Below are 18433 nucleotides of genomic sequence, written 5' to 3'. Positions count from 1 at the left end.
GATCGAGGGCCTCTTTGAAGGTTGGCTTCCAATATATCCAAAATGGATGCACATGAGACTAATCAACAATTAAAACGTGATCATATTTTGTTTAATTTATATTTTTCTGTTTCTATAATCAAGTTGGAACTAGACTATACAAGGATGTAAGTTGAACCTAAAATATAAGAAGGAAATTTTTTTTGAAAAGAGAAAGAAAAATCAAAGTGTATTTGAACTTGTTTTCCTATATTCTCATGTGTGGAAGAGAAATTCAACTTAGACTCGAAATATGTTGCGAAACAAACTAAGTTCATAGTCCGCACCGCAACGTTCGCACGAAATACCAATACTACCGCCATCTTCTTTATCCTCAAACGGTGACCATCTTCTTCTTGAAAGCCTCTAACTATCACACGTGCCAGAACAGCAGAAAGATGATGACTTGTGATCTTTAATCGCAGGGTTATTATTGACCCAGATATTTTGGACAAAAGATTTAACCCTTTTTCTGCATCTAATAAGAGACGTGGACGACGCTTTCAAGGAACAAAAGAGATCAAAACCTTGCTTTCTTTCTCCTAATTCATCTTCACCGCACATCAAAAGCATGCAATAAACATATTTGGCATCATGGTGACCCTCCAGCGCCGCCTCTTTCAAATTCTTGAGACCCAATTCCATCATTGAAGAAGTGAAATATTGAACCATTCCTTCACGGTACAAAATCTCCGAGTTACCGCTCTCCCTGCAACGTTTCAGAAACGGGAATTCTTTATTATTGCCTTTGAACCATGGTAGCGGCACCAACGCAAAATTCTCCATGGAGGCGTGACGGTACACGTAATTATCCTCCGCTGCGCGAAGAAATTCTTTGCAACATAGTTTAATCATGCAGTGGTCAAATACGGAGCGAGTGGCCACCTTGGCAAAAATCTCCACTTGCAACTCCTTAGGAAGAAATTTGATGGCGGTGACAGACACAGACCCATGCTTCTTCTTGTTGCTTCCTTTCTTTTTCTTAACTCTTAAATCACCCATCGATCTAACAGGGAAGGTTGGAGGAGGCTTTCTTACTTTACAACGTATGATTCGGAAAACGCAATGTATATATATTACTAGTAACCGTATAAGTCGGTCGGACCAAGTCAAAATCGGTTTCTATTGTTTTGTCCTATATTTCTAACGAGTGTGTCGTGTATGGCTTGCTCACGTAATCACGTGTGTTAATTGGACAAGGATCCTCTGCAATTGAAAAAAAATTAGAGTGTCCAGTCAAATAGACGTGCATCATTGATTTAAGTTAACTAACGACTGAGATGAATATTTACCAAAACTCAGCGTCGGAAACAACTCTAGTTTTATTTCTGTCTGGCTTTTCCCTAATGAATTCTCCTTTCCATGTGCACATAGTTGTTTCCGCGGTCTAAAAGCAAACTGAGTTAGTAGATTCTGATTCTGATGGATAAGAATCAGACGAAGCTGGAATACTTTGATGAGATGTGGAGGCTCCAATGCACTGCCACACTATTATCTCACTTGAAGGAGGATGATGATGGTCGGCATGTTTTGATATTGGATCGTACAATATTCTATCCGCAAGGAGGTGGTCAACCACCAGATACTGGCTTTCTACTCATTCATGGCTTTGACAACAACAAATTTCTGGTTTCTCATGTTTGATCCAAAGATGGAGTTGTAAGTTTTCAATAATCAATTTTCAGATTATTTTTGTTCTTGTTTAACCTGTCTCTGGGTTGTAGTTATTATTATATTACCGTCAAGGTCTTTCACTATGGTTTCTTTGAGAACCTAGGTGGGAAATTTGAGCCTACACTCGAGAAAGGGAAGGAGGTTTCACTGTTTGTTGATGAGTTCAGACGAAAACTGAACTCCAGGTTTAAATTTTTGCAGACCATGAAATTCTTCAATTTTCTCTTGAATGTATGATTACTACACTGCTTATAAGAAAATTTATAATTCTGCTTTTGTAAATCTCATTCTTTTCTTGATTTTTCATTTGTGTAGATTGCATTCAGCAGGGCATTTGCTTAAAATTTGTTTGCCAAGAATAGGATTGGGAAATTTAGAGTCTGGCAAAGCCTACCATTTTCCTGATGGGTATATCATCATATTCCTGTTTTTTAAATCTTTTTATATGTACTGCACTAATGGCTTAGCTATGAACGCTTAATCTGAACAGGTTGAGTCTTAAAAGTGATCTATTTAATACTCAAGCTGACTGGTAATGTGGTATTTATCAAATCATTGCTGATGTAGGATAATATTAATCATGATTAAGTGGGTTTACTAGAAGTCTAACCCTTATATTCGTCACCCAAAGATTAGCATGGTGACACCTTAGTCTTGTAATGATTTTTTCACTGGTCCTTTATAAGGATGAATTTGGTGATGTTTAATTAGATCTTTGAGGGGACTTGCACGGTGAAAAAAATCTTTAGAAGACTAATATAATGAATAATATGTGAAAGACCAAATTAATTAGGGGTTTACTCAAAGAAAGATCTAACCTTCACTAATCAATCTCCTGCTGTTATACTCCCATGAGTATTCCATTGAAATTTGTTCAGAAGTTCTAAAGTTTGCTCCGTACTTGCTATTGTATTGTAACTATTGTTTCCTGGCCTTGGGTTGAATATAAAGGTACAATTTCACAAAATCAGATGCAGAGTAAGCAAAAGGATTTAGAGCTGGAGGCCAATGCATTAATTTCCGTGGGAGGAAAAGTAAGTGACCATGTTCACAAATTGCTTTTTATATGTAGCATCAGGTTCTGAAAATCTTCACCTTGCCATGTAGGTTTCCGTTGATATATTACCGTATGATGAAGCTGCTAAGCTTTGCGGTGGGTGTCTTCCTGATTATGTTCCCAAGGTCAGTCTATAAAAGATATAACCTTACAGCTTACTGCAAATAATTTCCTTTGTGTTCTTTATACTGAACTAGTTGTTGGCTTTGCTATCACCATAATGCCTGTGACATTGTTATCTTACAAGGTGCCTTCCAGTGTTTGTACAAAACTTTTTTTTATTTTATTTTTGGATAAATAAATAAACTTCTGTTAGATTTTCTGTCAAAGGTCCACTGACAACATTACAGTACTTTATTTTGTATCCCTTAGTGTAGCATCCGGAATATTCCAGCTTATACAGTCTCTTCCATTGGTCTCTGATGCTGAAATTCTCTGTGGGACAGAAGATTCACGCTTATGGTGTTCTATCCACTTTGAACTTTGTAGAAGTCCTCATAAGTCATAAATATGAAATTTTTTTCTTGAAAATGGAAGAAATTCTCTTTCCAGTCATTGTGAAAGTGATAAAATCATTTCAAGCCTTAATATCAGTATCAGTTAAGGAATACAACTGTTTTCCCTTTGCTGCCTTCTTGGTGTGTCAATGTGTGTTTGTGTCGTGTCAGTCAGTCTGCCTGCCTGCCCTATGTGCATGTATTTACTGGCATAGAACTAGAACCAACCTGGAGAGTGTCATATATTAGACTTCGACCTTGTCTGTTTACTGTTTGAAAAAAGTTTTATGATTCCTATAATTTGTCTGTCTCCTGAGTATATTTTAATGTGTTTGACTGTTTGTCCACTGAGCACATTTTTGTTTTCTAAGAGTTTGTCTTAGAGTACTCTAAGAAAACAGAAGAGGATGAGAAAACATTTTCCAACTATTTCTGTTTTTTTTTTTTAAATTTGTTTTGAAAATAATGTTCAAAATTTTAATTGAGAAATTGTTGCTGACTAGTGTGGAAATGCTTTAGAAAACGGTTTAAAAAAAGGGATGAGAAGAGAATCGAACTGGCCCTTCGTGTTTTTAAGTAACTGTATTTAAGTCTTCGTTTTTTTGTTGTTGACATCTCAAAGGACATGGGATTTTTGCCATACATCATATATCACTTCTCAATCAATGTATTTCTATTCACACTGCTTCATTATAAAGTATGAAACTAGTGGTGGTAAGCAGTTTTATAATGTCAGATATCAACCAACGCCCAAGCTGCTGTCCTTGCTTGTTGAAACTGGTACTTTGTTATAAACTTAAAATAATGGAACTGGAGCTATTGTTTGAAATTAGCTGACGTAGAACATTCACTATCTTACATTTTTGTACATTACCGGCTTATACTATATTAAAGGATACAAAACAATGTTAATTTCATCTCTAGCATAAATCTGGTTTTGTTCTTACTTTTCTGCACCACTGTATGTTTCATTGTGAGGATAGGAGATAATCCTCGCATCAACTCTCATGTTGCTGACATTTCAGACATCAAACAAATTAAGGTATGAAATCCATTTATTTAAACTAAGTCAGTTAGATAAGTTAGGTTTGATATTTTTTGTGTCAGTTTGCTCTTTGTAATTGATAAGGCTTCATTTCTTCCTACATTTATTAGGTTTTATAAGTAGCACCAATGAAGTTATTTCATTGAAGCTGTTGAATTAATCCAAACTTGGTTGTTCAAAGACTTATTATTTGGTCACAAAAGGAGAGATTTTTTTCCCTTGTTATATTTGGTTGCTTGATAATAATTTTGTGTTATATGCTTTGGTAATGTGTATTTGATCAGGTTTATCAAATTCGCTCAAAGAAGGGGCTGACAAAAGTCTTTTACAATGTTGAATCCTAGTTATATGTGGCTGAGTCTAGTGCCATGAAACTGCTATTTGAGCTCCATACTGATGACTACTCTTAAATAAACATTTCAAGAAACTATCTGAATTAGTGTTTTAATTTGTATATAGGACTCAGTTGAATAAACTTATCTATAAACACTTACAGAAGAAGATAAGAATATAAAATGAATTGAGTTTCTCTTTTGAGTTGAGTTAAAATTAACTTATGCACTTAAATTTTTGTAAAAGTTCTTTCAGTTACCTTGTTCTTCACTTGCTAGAAATGTTTAATTCATTTTACCTTTTTTGTCACTTTTTACGAAAAAATTTATCAAAACAATTAGACATTTCTATTCATCAATTGTGGTCTTGGTACCACCAAAGGCATTTACATCTAGTCATGGGCAAACTTTGTTTGGATAATGAATTTGAATAGAACAATTATCTAAAAGCTTTAGGCTGTGGTCAACAGTGACACACATAAATGTAGCATGTCTGTAGTCAATGAATGGCTTGAGGGTTGTAATAATCATGTGCGTGTTCATGTTGACGTTTAGTTGTGTTCAATTGAAAAAGAAAAAAACAAACACACACTATAACAACGTAGATACTATTTTTGTATGTTACGCTCTACTACATCGAGTGTTCTGTTATTTTGTTCTCTCTCCAAGCACACAAGTTTATCCCCTTCCACATGCCATATTCTTGTCATTCCAAAACCAAACTATTCAATGACCCTTTGATTTGCTTCAAACTCACGCCTATTGATCTGTTGACTACCAGACAAGTGAGAGTCGAAATCTTCATACTTTTGTACTCATGTCATGGTCATAATAATGATTTTTCTCTGTCCTAGCTGTTGTCAGAAAGTTGAATTGTCTCAAATTTGAAATTAAATAAATGGGTGGTAGTGATGAGTTTGGCACCTTGTCCAAAGTCCAAACTAAAAATATGGGTGCAACAACGTGGTCCATGTAAGTAAATCTGCATGGAAGGGTATAATGCGAAGCAACTTTCTTATGCTATCAGCCGCCACCTCTTTTGCTGGGTAGCATGCATTACTCGGTGAATATAGGAAGGAACCAATCTTGAAATGCACTACTGCTATATTTGGTTGGTGAATTTTATTTTGGGCAAAAATATTCTGCATCGAGACACATGACATGAGTACAAAAGTATACCCAACAACACACAACGGGAACCCAACGTTGAGCCATTCAATTCAATTCACGGGCAACACATGAGCATCCTATTCCATACCATAGGCACAAAGTAACATGACAAATCATACAAATTTATGTTAAAACAAGAAAACTAATTAACGTTGATCTTAGGTTAGTTCTTAAATTTTTATTTATAATTGAAAAGATGTTATTATATTTTTATGTTCTTCCTGTTTTCGAGATAATGTGAAGAAAATTTAAAAAATGGGCTTATTTTTATTTTGACCATCTTTATTAATTCTTCTCAAAAATAAATAAATAAAATTTGAAATTTAAATACCTTATGGAACAAAGTATACAACAACCACCGATTGGATTTATAGAGAAACTCAAGGTAAAAATCACGCGAAATATAACACTCTTTAAAATAAAGATGTAATTTTAGTTCATATTGTTATATGATAATTAATGCGTGATTTTAATTCTTTAATATTTTTTATTTATTATTCTCTTGGTTTTTCTATTATTACAGTTAAGAGGGTTCACTGATTGGAGTGAATCGATTTTGAGGAAAAAAATTATCTAATCCAATCACTTGAATTTTTTTTTCCGGGTTTACGGATTAGATTAGTTTTTTTTATTATTATTATTACATATGGATTAGATTAGTTTATAATCACTCCCGATTACAACGATGTTTCTTCATATTTTTTCTCTGAATAAATTTTATAAATTTTTTTCTGCTTAAAAATACCTATGAATCGAACTCTTTTTTTTTTCTTTTCAAAATCCACCAATTAAATATTTCATCTAAAATTGTAAAAATAAAAATGATATCTTGTAAAATTGTAAAAATTTCATGATTTTTTTACTTTAAACCTTTCAAATTATTTCTTATCTCAAAACCCTCATAACCTCAAGGATTTAAATAAATTAGTACAGTGACCGGTGTGATGCATGGCTTGTTATTTTGTTTAAATTTTTTGAAATTATTATTTCAATTTACACTTAATTACCTTAATTAAAACATATACATGTATTGATAATAATTAATTTAATTATTTCAAATTAGAATATATATTTTCTTTAATTATCTTATGAATTAAATATAAGTTTTGGTTAATTTGAAATCAGATTGATAATAATTAATTTAGTTATTGAAAATTTTAAATAATTACTTGATAATAATGAATTTATAATATAGAAAATTATTTAAAAATAAATTATAAAAAAAAATTCGTATATAAGAATTTCTTTAAGACTTGCTTACTTTTATAAATATAAAAATCAAGATAAGAAGATTGAAACTTGAACATAGAGAGTAAAACAATTAATTTAAAATTAGTTTAAAAAAACACACGTTAATGATGAATGAGTAACAGAAATATAAGTAAAATATTAGATAAAGAGTGAAGCAAAGCAAGTGAGGGAAGTTGAGAAACGTAACGTGGGTAAATGAATAACGGTGGTAAATCCTATAAAGAGAAAGAGAAATGTAAACCATCCAAATCCAATTTCAATATGATACGGATTCTCCCGCAACCAACAACATCAACATATTTCTCTCTGCCCTTTCGTGTTTTGCTAAGTCACTCTCTCTTTATAGTTTATATACACACACTCTCTCTCACTCATTCTCATTCTCTCTTCACTACTGCCACCGGTGAGTTCCTTCTCTCTTTCCACTTAAACTCAATTCAAAACATGCCTTCGCCTCAAATCGATTTCGATTCTTCTTCTTTGGTCTTATTAGCATTTCGTATGCTTTCATCTTTTAATTTTAGTTATCCAACTCTCACTTGCATTGGCTGCCAATAGCAATACTGCAACTCCCCTCACCCTCGCTCCATGGATTTTTTATTTAACCCCCTTCTTTTTCTAAGGTCTTATTGTTAAGCTGGTTCAACTAAATTAGATTTTCAAACAAAACAATTATATAATACCGCTTGTGCACAATTACACGCACATATAAGCTCTGTAGTTCATTTTTTTTTTTTTTTATCATAACCCGGCTTATGTATATTCCTTACGTCTTTGGGCTGAAGCTAATGTTGCTGTGCATATTTGGTTTCAATTATGCTTTTATTTTCTTCGCTATTATCAATCGTTTGCGCAATCACTACAATTTGGGTTTTCATTGTTTTGGTCGTCTTGTTATGAACCTTTATTGTTTTCAAATTGTTTGGCTAGAAGATCTAATTCCAGCCATTTATTATCTTGCTTGGTGATTTCATGTCAAATTGTTACGGTATTTTGTGTTTCTTTGTAAAGTCAAGTGAACGAGCAAGGGGAGGGAATTGCCTGCTAATACTCCCCCGCCGCCGCAACCTTCTTTCTCCCATTCTCTGCTTTACTGGCTTACAAATAAATACCTACCAACATTTGGATGTTAGCTTTAAATTTTTTTAATGGACCTGTTGTTTGGACATTATATTATATGCATGAATTGGGAAATCTTCTGTTCAAGTTTTATATATAATATGGCTATTATAGAGTTGTTAAATAGCCGCTAAAGCACTATCGCATTCTGGAATTCCTTGGATCCGCAATTGCCACTCTGTCCGCTATTTTGGTCGGCATGGGTGTCATGGTTGTGGTATGCGTCCTGCATCCTCTTGTCGTCTCCAGTGAGTCTCCGGCAAATTGGACTTTTGAGTTAATATTATGCCAATTTTTATTCATTTTGTTTTTATTTGCATATTAATTTTCTATTCATGTGCAATTGATATGTATCATATTTTTCAACCATTTATGCGACTTCTGCTATTTGGCCGTGACGCTATCTGCTATATGATATAGCAGATTATTGGCTTTCCGCCATTTTCTGCGATCTGCAATTGATAACTATTCATTTGCTTTTTAGTGTATATATACCTGTGACACTGATACTATTGAGAATGGATTTCTTAATGCAGGGTAAACATGCTTAATTCTGAAGGAGAACTTAAAATAAGTTTTGGCTATAAATGCAATAGAGATAGAGGTATTCCTTGTGAAGTTGTCAGTGGCTGCAAAATCCTTCCTGGAGTATGTAGAACAAGCAGTTTCTCCTGCTTGTCAGGTGCAGCCTTAAGTGCAAATGCTACATTAGCAAACACAAACATCTGCAATGGTAAGATAGGAGAAGAAATCCTTCCAAGTTGGGACTCTCCTACTTCATTTCGAAAGGTAACCTCTTCGCCAAGTCTTTCAAAGTTGGACATACTATCATCCTCCCCCCCGAATAGTTTGTCTTACCTTAGCTGCAGTCCTTCTACTGTAAGTGATATCCTTGAATATGACTCTTGCACATTAAAATCCATGAGTGATCCTTCCAGAAGTGAAGGTTTTCTTAATGCTAAGGAAGTTCAGGTAGCAGGAGGAGCTGCTGGTGAAGATAGAGTTCAAGCAGTTTGTTCTGAAGAAAATGGGTGGCTATTCTGTGCAATATATGACGGCTTTAATGGAAGAGATGCAGCTGACTTTCTGGCTGGTACCCTGTATGAAACCATCATATCTTACTTTAATAAGTTAATTTGGGAATTGGAGCCGGGTTCCATCAAAGCTTATGATAAAGGATGCTTGGGTGGATCCCTGCAATATAAGTTGGATGATAGTCTTATTTATCACGAGAATCAATCTCTGTCGAGATTTAAGGGAATAAACAATTCTAATCATGGTTGTTTTGCAAAGTGTAATCCTTCTACTAAGTCAGAAGTATCATGTGATTCATTTTCACATGGGGTACTTGATATCCTTCAACGTGCCATTAGTCAGGCTGAGAATGATTTCTTGTACATGGTTGAGCAGGAAATGGAGGAACGTCCTGATTTAGTTTCTATTGGATCTTGTGTTTTACTTGTGCTTCTTCACGGTAATGATTTGTATACACTTAATCTAGGTGACAGCAGAGCAGTATTGGCAACATGCGGTACAGCTGATCGGATGGATAAGAGTGAGAGACTCAAGGCTATACAGCTTACAGATAATCATACTGTTGATAATAAAGTTGAAAGAGCTAGACTTCTGGCTGATCATCCTGATGATCCCAAGATTGTTATAGCAGGAAAGGTGAAAGGTAAATTGAAGGTTACTCGCGCTTTTGGAGTTGGCTACTTGAAAAAGGTTAGTTAGTATTCTCTTACACTTCAGCCAGTAGATTTTCATAAGATTTTGGGTACTGATATTTTAGCAAGTAAAGGTGATCATTATGAACCTTTAAATTCAAGCTACTAACTGTGTCTGTGAATGGACAATTGCAAAGAATAAATAGTTGTCCTACCAAGTACCAAACATAGATTTGATTTTCTTATTTTATTCTCATGCAGAAAAGTCTGAATGATGCTTTGATGGGAATCCTTCGAGTTCACGATCTTAAAAGCCCACCATACATATCCACTAACCCATCATTGAATGTCCATAGAATCTCAAATTCCGATCAATTTGTTATAGTAGGGAGTGATGGTTTATTTGACTTCTTCAGCAATGATGAGGCAGTAAAGCTTGTGGAGTCTTATATCTTGAACAATCCTTTTGGTGATCCAGCAAAGTTTCTCATAGAACAGCTTGTAGCTAGAGCAGCTGATTCTGCCGGTCATTTTCAAGATCTAATGCTAAATTTAATTTTATTTGCATCAATGTAAATGTTTATTTGTTATATTACATGATTATTGGTTGGCTAAGTAACACTCATGCAGGTCTGAGCATGGAAGAGTTGATGAATATTCCAGCTGGAAGGAGAAGGAAGTACCATGACGACGTGACCGTAATTGTAATCATGCTAGGGATGAATCAGAGGACTTCAAAGGCATCAACTTGCATTTAAGATTTGCCAATTCTTCAAAAAAAATAAGAAAGTTAAAAAAACAAAACAAAACTTTGTACCTATGTAGCTTTTCACAGGACGCTCTCGTGTTAAGTAGTATTTCCTAGGTTCAAGTTGTGGTATTTAAAATGTATATATGGCATCTTACAAGAACCATTAGGTTCTATCATTTGTAAACATTGATAGAATAGCATTATCACCGTTTTTTATGTGCACTTAGAACTCAACAATTGCACTCCTTACCATTGAATGCTGATATCTCATGAGTTGATATGCCCAGCACTTTTAATTTGAAGGTATAGTTTATTTTCCTTTTTTGGGCGGTGGGCCCATGAATGTACCCAAAATAATGCAGGTATGTTAAGTTATTAATACTAAAGGTGCAAGCTACAATATAGTCAACTATTTAAATATGATACGTTAAATGCACCACTAACTTGTTTAAATAATGAAAATAGTTTTTCATATTATTATTTCTATACAAAAGGATATTTTTGGAAATGAAAAAGAGGTGTACTTAGTAAATTTATAACAACCGTAGAACTTTTTTTTCAACTTTTACCAAAATGTTTAGGAGATATCTTTTTGTGTACAATGACAAATAATAAGGATCAAATCTTAAAATCTCCTACATCTGTTGTAATTCCTCAATCACTAGGCTGAGTGTGAATTTTTTAGGAGACACTTAAATGTAAATACTACAATGTTTACTTTTTAATTTCTAAAAAATATTTTCTTCTTTATTTATGAAAATGTGTCATATATAATTTTTATTTTCTTCAACGAAAGAGCCAAAAAGATATTTTTTTTTTTTATAGAGAACAATGATGACACTTAACATATTTCTATGAATAAGGGCCGATAAGAAAACAATTTTTCTAGAGACTAAAAAGGCATTTGAATATTTACAAATTAAAAATATATCTAATTCTATTTAGTTTAAAGTTAATTAAAACATAAGAGCAAAAAGGCTAATGAAATTTTTTGTGTGTGAATAGCACATGAATTTACTTATACAAGGTTATTTCATCTTAAATAATGATCTTAAATTTGAATCTTGAGTTTGTATTTAAATTAAATAATTGGATTTCTATCAAATTTCTGATCTCACATTCTATCAAAATATTTAAATTAAAATATCCTTCCTTATCACTTCAAGGGCACTGTCCTATCTCGCTCTGTATTTTACTTCAATGCACGACTGCTTGTTTCACCTATCATCACCTTTTTATCTTCTCGGGCACCAAGCTTCTGATCATGGACTACTCTTGACACATGTTTCTTCCTTTAATACTTTTTTTGCACTTTATTTCATTGATGTTCACAATGGTTTTGGTCCACAAGTTGAAATGACTCACATGGGGTGGCTTGGCTTAACAACATGGAAAATGCAGGGAAAATTAATTGTTGCCTCATATCTCACCGTGGAACCATGAATTTGTATACATATTTATTTATTTGCGCTAAAATTGCTATATAATATTGGAAAGTAGGGGCGAGTATAAGTACAGCATAACATAACTCTAACATAAAAAATTTCTGTAGTATACGAGATAGCACACAGAGAATAGAACACGGGTAGTAGCATTGTTTGGATTCTCAAAAATGCACGTTTAGCTTTCAGGCTTGTATTCAATATTAATATTTAAATTTGATTAATTTATTTACTTTCTTTTGTCCATTCTTAAGCACTTGCATACACTTGTCTTGCATCAGTAAGATACTCGTGGCTTTATTAGATGCTATGCCAAAAATGGGTAAAATGGGATTTGGCTAACAAAAATTAAGCATGATACTAGTGACCAAGATTATAATCATTTCTATAATGCCTCTTTGTTGCAACTAGAAACATTGATTCAAGGTCTTGCTGCTTTATTCAAGCACACAAGTTGATTTCAGGAATCTGGACAAAATGAGAGAACAATGATATACCCTCTCAGCATATCTACATTATTAGAACAATTAATTTGACTTTGAGCTGATCCTGTTCTGACTCAAACCTGGAATTTTTTTCAAGAAAGGACAAGTCCTTTTGGTATGTGATACTCACCCGTGGCGTCAGGTTATGCAGTTGAACAAGTAATACTGATTTTTCTACACAATTTTGCAGTTATAACAGTTCATAATTTATACACTGTCCGTACCCAATATTAGCTAAAACGAGAGAAAAAATCGTATAAACAACTATAATTCTTAATAGATACTATCTCTGTTTTATAGCGTGAATACCAAATAGTCTCATTATTTTACTTTTATGTGAGATTATTTTTAAACAACAGGCATAATTTTATTCTTCACAACGAGGAAGTTGTCCTACCATGTCCCAAAAAAACAGCAATCAAACGCGGCACTAATCACGCTCGGTCAATGGATTTCACAAGTGTCCTCGTTATTGGAGCAAATGCAGTGAGTCACCTGAGTTTGTTGAAAATTATGAAGCCCTAACTCCCAAAATAAGATTAACAACTATACCAGGTAGGAGTAAAGTTTAGCATAAAAGTTTTAAATTCTAGTACTCCTAATTGATTTTCTCTTTAAATTTTCCTAAATTATCATTTCGTTTGAATAGTTATACAACTAAAGTTCGTGTTCGAATTAAGATCCTCCTCCACTTCCCAGCATGAAACAAAGTTTCTTGTTACACTTCCAAGTTGCACAATTTGCAATCCATTTTCAAACAAAACTTATCCAAGTTTTTAGATGCTAAATGGACTAGTTCTGAAATCATGTAGAATAAAATAAGCGAATGTCAACCCCTCTTATAACAATTATAATTTCTATCTAGCCTCATTTGGTTGTTGCTGCCGAAACAGCCACACCACAGTCCTAACGAAATGCCCTTTGGAGATGGCATTGACACGGTATCTTCTTATCTCCCATCTCTTTGCACGCATGACATGAGACATTAAAAGGGTCCATATTAGAACATTATTTACAGTTTGGTCCAAAATATCAAAATAAGCTAAAGTTGGGCATATTTCAGTGTTGGAGTAGTAGTAATGTAAATGCAGCAAAATGAGCCCCTAGGAAATCCATAAGCTCGATTTTTCCCTCCTCAAAATACAAAACATAGCAAAAAAACTACCTCTAGCTGGGACCATCAAAGAAACAAAAAGCACCAAGTTGTTTATCTTTGGTCACATAATAGAACAAGCGTTGGCATTCTCGTCACTGAAGATCTCGAAGGGTGGAGATTGAAAGCGATAAGGAGGGTCATGGTCGAAGCCTGCACACATGTAGGGCAATGGTGAAACATAGTAAGAAGGACATAACCTGTTGTTGTTGTTCTGGGTTGTTGCAAGATACACCTGTGGCTGTGGGGGATAACAGTAACTTTCTGGATACATGTATGATTGCTGACGTGTATGGCTCAGATTCACCTGCCCAGAACACTGCACCTCCGATCCAGTGTGTGCAGGTGCATCACCACATGCTGCTCTCTCACCCCCACTTTGACCTTTCTTTTTCTTTTTCTTCCCAGAACCTCCTTCACGTTGACCACCCTTGTTCTCCGGTTCCGCTGCCTCACTTTCTCCGGCTACGCCGACGGACTTTGAGCTTCCGGTGCTCTTGTTTCCGCCGTTGTTGCGCTTTTCAGCATTTTTTTCAATTCCCTTTTTTTTGCTCGTGTTTCTACTGTTGGGTTCTGCATTTACTGTAGTAGAGTTGTTTTCCACGCTTTCTGGTTCTCCTTGTTCTTTGTTGTTGTTGTTGTTCTGCCGCTGCATCTTGTCTTTGCAGGAGCTCTTTCCCTTTCCGGTGGCAGCGAGATTCTCCGGCCAAATCTCGGCGTGTTTTCCAGCTTTGACCAGTTTCCTTATCAGCGTCTCAACTCCAACGCTTCCAGTGACGGTTACTTTCTGCTGTTGCGGGTCAACCGTTGTGGTAAAAACACCTGCAAAAATAACACGAAATTGAAAATTCCCTGTCACCATAACAACCCAAAAATAGTGCAGAGCAGAGCACAGTGGAAAATATGGTAATAAACGGTAAGGGAAAATGACAGAGATATTTAGTTAGCAGAGTGAAATTTGAGATTCCTAATTTATTCATGCATGAGGGAAAAATATTAAAAAAAGAAGAAAGAAAGAAACCCTGTAGAAAAAACAGGGTACGCAGAAATAGTTTCCTGTTGTAGAGTATGCAGAACAGAGAAGAGAAGAGAGAGAGAGAAGGAGAAATTTCGATTTTAATCTGGGTACCATCAATGCTCTGCAGAACCTTCTTAACTTTCCTCCTGCAACCTTCACAGTGGATCGAAACTTTCAACAACCATGTCTAATAAACAGAGAAGAAACAAACTTTAGTAGAAATTATTCAAGGGTTCAACACAAAAAGTTGTTTTTAGTTTTGTTTTTCGACTGAGAGAGTTACCTGATACTTCAACGGTTCTGAGGGAACAACAGCTTCAGCAGACTTTGCATCCATTAGAATAGAGGGAGTGTGAAGTGAAGGAATTGGAGAAAGGCAAAATGAGAGTGAGACTTAAAAATAAAAATAAAAAGGGAAGGGAAAATGCCAAGAGTGTAGCAGTGGTGGTGTACTCCGTTGGGGAGCAAAGAAAGCAGAGGCCAGAATGGCTATCAAAGTATAATGTGACAATGACACCAGAATAACACACTTGCTCTCTGCTTCTACTTTCTTTCGCCCTCTACTCTCTCATTTTTCACATTTTTATTTTTACTTTTAACTAGCCAATAGTGTAAAAATATAAAATACCATGCCTATTTTTCTTTCTTTTCACTAGGGAAAATAGGACCATAATAATAATAATAATTCTATTATTTCTTTCTTTCTTTTTATTTCCTGGCTTATTTTTTTGTCCCTTGCAGATGTACTGAGCTTTTGTTTCTTGTCCAAGGTTTACTACAGGAGGCGAATAATTACTCTTCTTGGTAAGATTATTTAATGTGGTTTTGTTTAAATTCATGGAGGCATTTGTCATATTTATCATGGAAAACAGTAACTTGGGGTTCTTATAGGTGGAGGCTCTTAGCCAACGAGGTGGGTTTCATTAGAACCAGGTTTTCCCAAATTTAACTTGAGGGAGCACGCACGAAGAAAAAGTTCCTAGCATGTACAAACGCATGGAAACAAAATTTCTGAGCTTTGACAGATTGAGTTTGGAACCCGGAAATCACGTTTATTATTATGCTACAAAATGTGAAACTTACAACTATCTATTTCCTAATGTGAGAAAAAATTACGTTTGTGATAAGAGACCAAACAAGCTCTAATGCTAATAATACTCTTGATTTTTAACCATTTTTTTAGGGAAATTGGAATATAATGACATTATTTTGCATTTATTAAATTTTTAGTTTGTAATTTCAAGTTACGATTCGTTGAGAGGAGCTTAAGAGTAAATAGAACCTAAAAAATAAAAAACGACAAGGTAAAAACGCCAAAGCTATGGGAAAACCAGAAAAAGACGAAGTGAAGCCCTAAACTACATCGCGGTTCATCAGAATAAAAAGTGTATCTTAAATACTTCCAGTTTGGACAAAAATCACTTCATTTTACCCAGTTCAGTCAATTTAGTGTCCAGCAAAGAAAGGACTAGTCTGCTATGGCATATGAATTTATTTATGAAGAGAAGTGACTGCAGCAAAATCTAGGGTGGGGAGATTATATCTAACCGGAACTTTATTTCTATGACCAATTCTACACAGCCCCTTGAATCATGTGTTGTTTCAACTTTCAAGTGTTCTTCTTCTATCCCTAGCTAGGGTCTGTTAATTACTGCATCCATAAGCTTCCCATTAATCTGTTGTGTATTTTTGCCTTTGAATTACATTCAAACCCTCTCTTAAGCCCACTCTACATTGCTTAAGTTTTTCTAGTTTTTTTTCTTTTCTTTCCTTGGAGAACTTATCATACGCAAAACTATTTATCTTACTCAACCCGATTAACTCCTTAAAACATTCAAGTTCTCAAGATATGATAACGACATCTCTTCTAATATATTTCTTTTTATTATTGATCAATATTTGTTAAATTTAAAATAATCTTTTTGTTGGTATTTAAAATAATGTAAATCATAATGAGTTTTACTAATAATTACATATGTTTGATAAATTGCAATTAATAATAAATATTGTTAGAAAAATATGTTGTTGAGATTCTCTCCAAGTATATACTATCAGCATAATTCTAATAATACATAATTTTGAATTTTAAATACGTAAACTAGTAATAACTTTGTTTTCAAAGAACAAAATATTTATAATAAAAAAATTAATTATTTTAAAAAATAGTATATTTTTAAAATTAATTGTGAAAAACTATTAATTCAATGAACCATTTAGTGATTATATTTCTGTTTCCGTAAAAATTCAACTATAAATTTGGTTTTTCATGAAAGATTTTCTATTGATGGTATGATTGCAGGATTTTATGGGTCCACAAAATCCCACATATATTGATCCCCCAGTTATGGTTGTAAAAGACGTCAGGTACACTACGACTTCAGAGCTTTAAAAAACCTAGATGACTGATGATACTTAAAAAAATAACTATATATATTATATAAACTACAGAGCATGGAGATAAAACAAAAATGTGATGGAAAGAGATAAAATTAAAAATATAGAATTAGATAGGAAAAAATTGTTGTATTAAATTTTCTCTAAATAGAAAGCAGCATTCCATGTTTAACAGTATTTGTGATGTAGAAGAGCACTTTTTGATAGCGTGTATGAAGGGAGCTTAGGATGGTGTACTGTGGTAGGTAAACTAAAAAGTCCCTTGCATGAAAGAACTCACATCATTTCTTTTGTTTTGACCAAACTAAAAATGAATTATTAATTCCAAGGCATATTAATGACCTGCAGAACCAACCCTACAGAAACGTCACGCACAAGGCAACGCAACGAGCCTTCACTACTTGACGGTTGGAATATCAATTCCAAATTAAATGTTAGTACTTAGTAGTGCTTTTAATTTGGACAGTAATGTTATCTTTTTTATACTTAACAAAAAAATTTGCCATCACTCTACATATATGATTTTGTTAATTTTGTTTTTGGAAGGCAAATATTTGTATTGTATATAATCAAAAAAGGACAAGCATGCACAGGATGTACAGTTGTCTATTTACATGATGGAATGATCCTAGTTACATATGCAACCTATCCAAGCAAAAAGAGTGTATCTACTCAAAAGAATTCCAGCATAGGATTGATTCTTGTAGCCATGAAGAGATGAATATCTGGTCTTGACTTCTCTTCGTATACAAGAACCACTGCCATGCTATAATCTTAGAATCTTCAAGTAATTTTTGCCCATCATAAGCCTGATTCTGAAAAGCAATGTTGTTTCTCATCTTCCATAAATTCCAGCAGGCACAATGCCACAACAAATGTTTTGATTTCCTTGATTTTTTTTCCTTTGACCACAGTAGCAAAAAGCTTGTAAAACTGCAGTAAGTGAAAAAGAATAACCAATCCATCCAAAAAAATTAGCCCAAAAGGCCCCTTTGTGTATTCTCATTCAAGGAAGAGGTGTTTTGCAGTCTCCAATTCAGATTTACAGAAAAAACACGAATTATTCAGGACTTGAATTGTAATATTTTTCCTGGATAACTGCTCACAAGTAGGCAGTCTCCAAGAGAAAATTTGTTTCCTAGCTCCATATCATAATTCGGGTCAGAGGGGGTATGTTCAATAAGTTGAACTTACAGTGAATTTGACCATCGTCTGAGTGCATCCATTTCCATGTATCGTCCACTTGCTGCTGTAGGTTGCAGTGAGAAATCTTTGATTCAAGCTGGGCTAGTTGTTCTTCCTCCCAAGAAAACAATACTCTCCTCCAGTTCCAATTCCAAACTCTCTTTTGATTTCATCC

General features: G+C 34.2%; 3 protein-coding genes across 5 annotated transcripts; 1 reads left to right on the top strand and 2 right to left on the bottom strand.

The window, feature by feature from the left end:
- Window positions 1-64: 64 nt before the first annotated feature.
- LOC114392443 (putative F-box protein At1g67623) lies at window positions 65-1063 on the bottom strand. The gene has a single exon (XM_028353586.1). It carries the CDS (start codon window positions 1018-1020, stop codon window positions 385-387), a length of 636 nt encoding a protein of 211 aa, XP_028209387.1. The 5' UTR covers window positions 1021-1063; the 3' UTR covers window positions 65-384.
- A 6262-nt stretch (window positions 1064-7325) lies between these two features.
- On the top strand, window positions 7326-10867 carry LOC114393924 (probable protein phosphatase 2C 40). Of its 2 annotated transcripts, none has more exons than XM_028355428.1 (4): window positions 7326-7447; window positions 8700-9888; window positions 10092-10356; window positions 10461-10867. In XM_028355428.1, exons 2-4 carry the CDS (start codon window positions 8707-8709, stop codon window positions 10586-10588), a joined length of 1575 nt encoding a protein of 524 aa, XP_028211229.1. In that variant the 5' UTR covers window positions 7326-7447; window positions 8700-8706; the 3' UTR covers window positions 10589-10867. The 2 variants fall into 2 exon arrangements, with proteins under 2 accessions (XP_028211229.1, XP_028211228.1); XM_028355427.1 differs by lacking the exon at window positions 7326-7447 and adding an exon at window positions 7454-8411.
- Window positions 10868-13221: 2354 nt separating this feature from the next.
- Window positions 13222-15213, bottom strand: LOC114392923 (heavy metal-associated isoprenylated plant protein 36-like). 2 transcript variants are annotated; one of them, XR_003662421.1, is made up of 4 exons: window positions 14963-15213; window positions 14791-14866; window positions 13674-14483; window positions 13222-13470 (listed from the first exon to the last, which is right to left on the bottom strand). XR_003662421.1 is itself a non-coding variant. In XM_028354180.1 (3 exons), exons 1-3 carry the CDS (start codon window positions 15014-15016, stop codon window positions 13726-13728), a joined length of 888 nt encoding a protein of 295 aa, XP_028209981.1. In that variant the 5' UTR covers window positions 15017-15213; the 3' UTR covers window positions 13507-13725. The 2 variants fall into 2 exon arrangements, 1 of the variants encoding a protein (XP_028209981.1); XM_028354180.1 differs by lacking the exon at window positions 13222-13470 and having other exon boundaries at window positions 13507-14483.
- Between the last annotated feature and the right edge of the window lie 3220 nt (window positions 15214-18433).

Source organism: Glycine soja, chromosome 17, assembly GCF_004193775.1.
Source record: "Glycine soja cultivar W05 chromosome 17, ASM419377v2, whole genome shotgun sequence".
NCBI lineage: Eukaryota > Viridiplantae > Streptophyta > Magnoliopsida > Fabales > Fabaceae > Glycine > Glycine soja.
The sequence above is the reverse complement of the archived record's forward strand: the minus strand, read 5'-3'. Positions and strand labels throughout refer to the sequence as shown.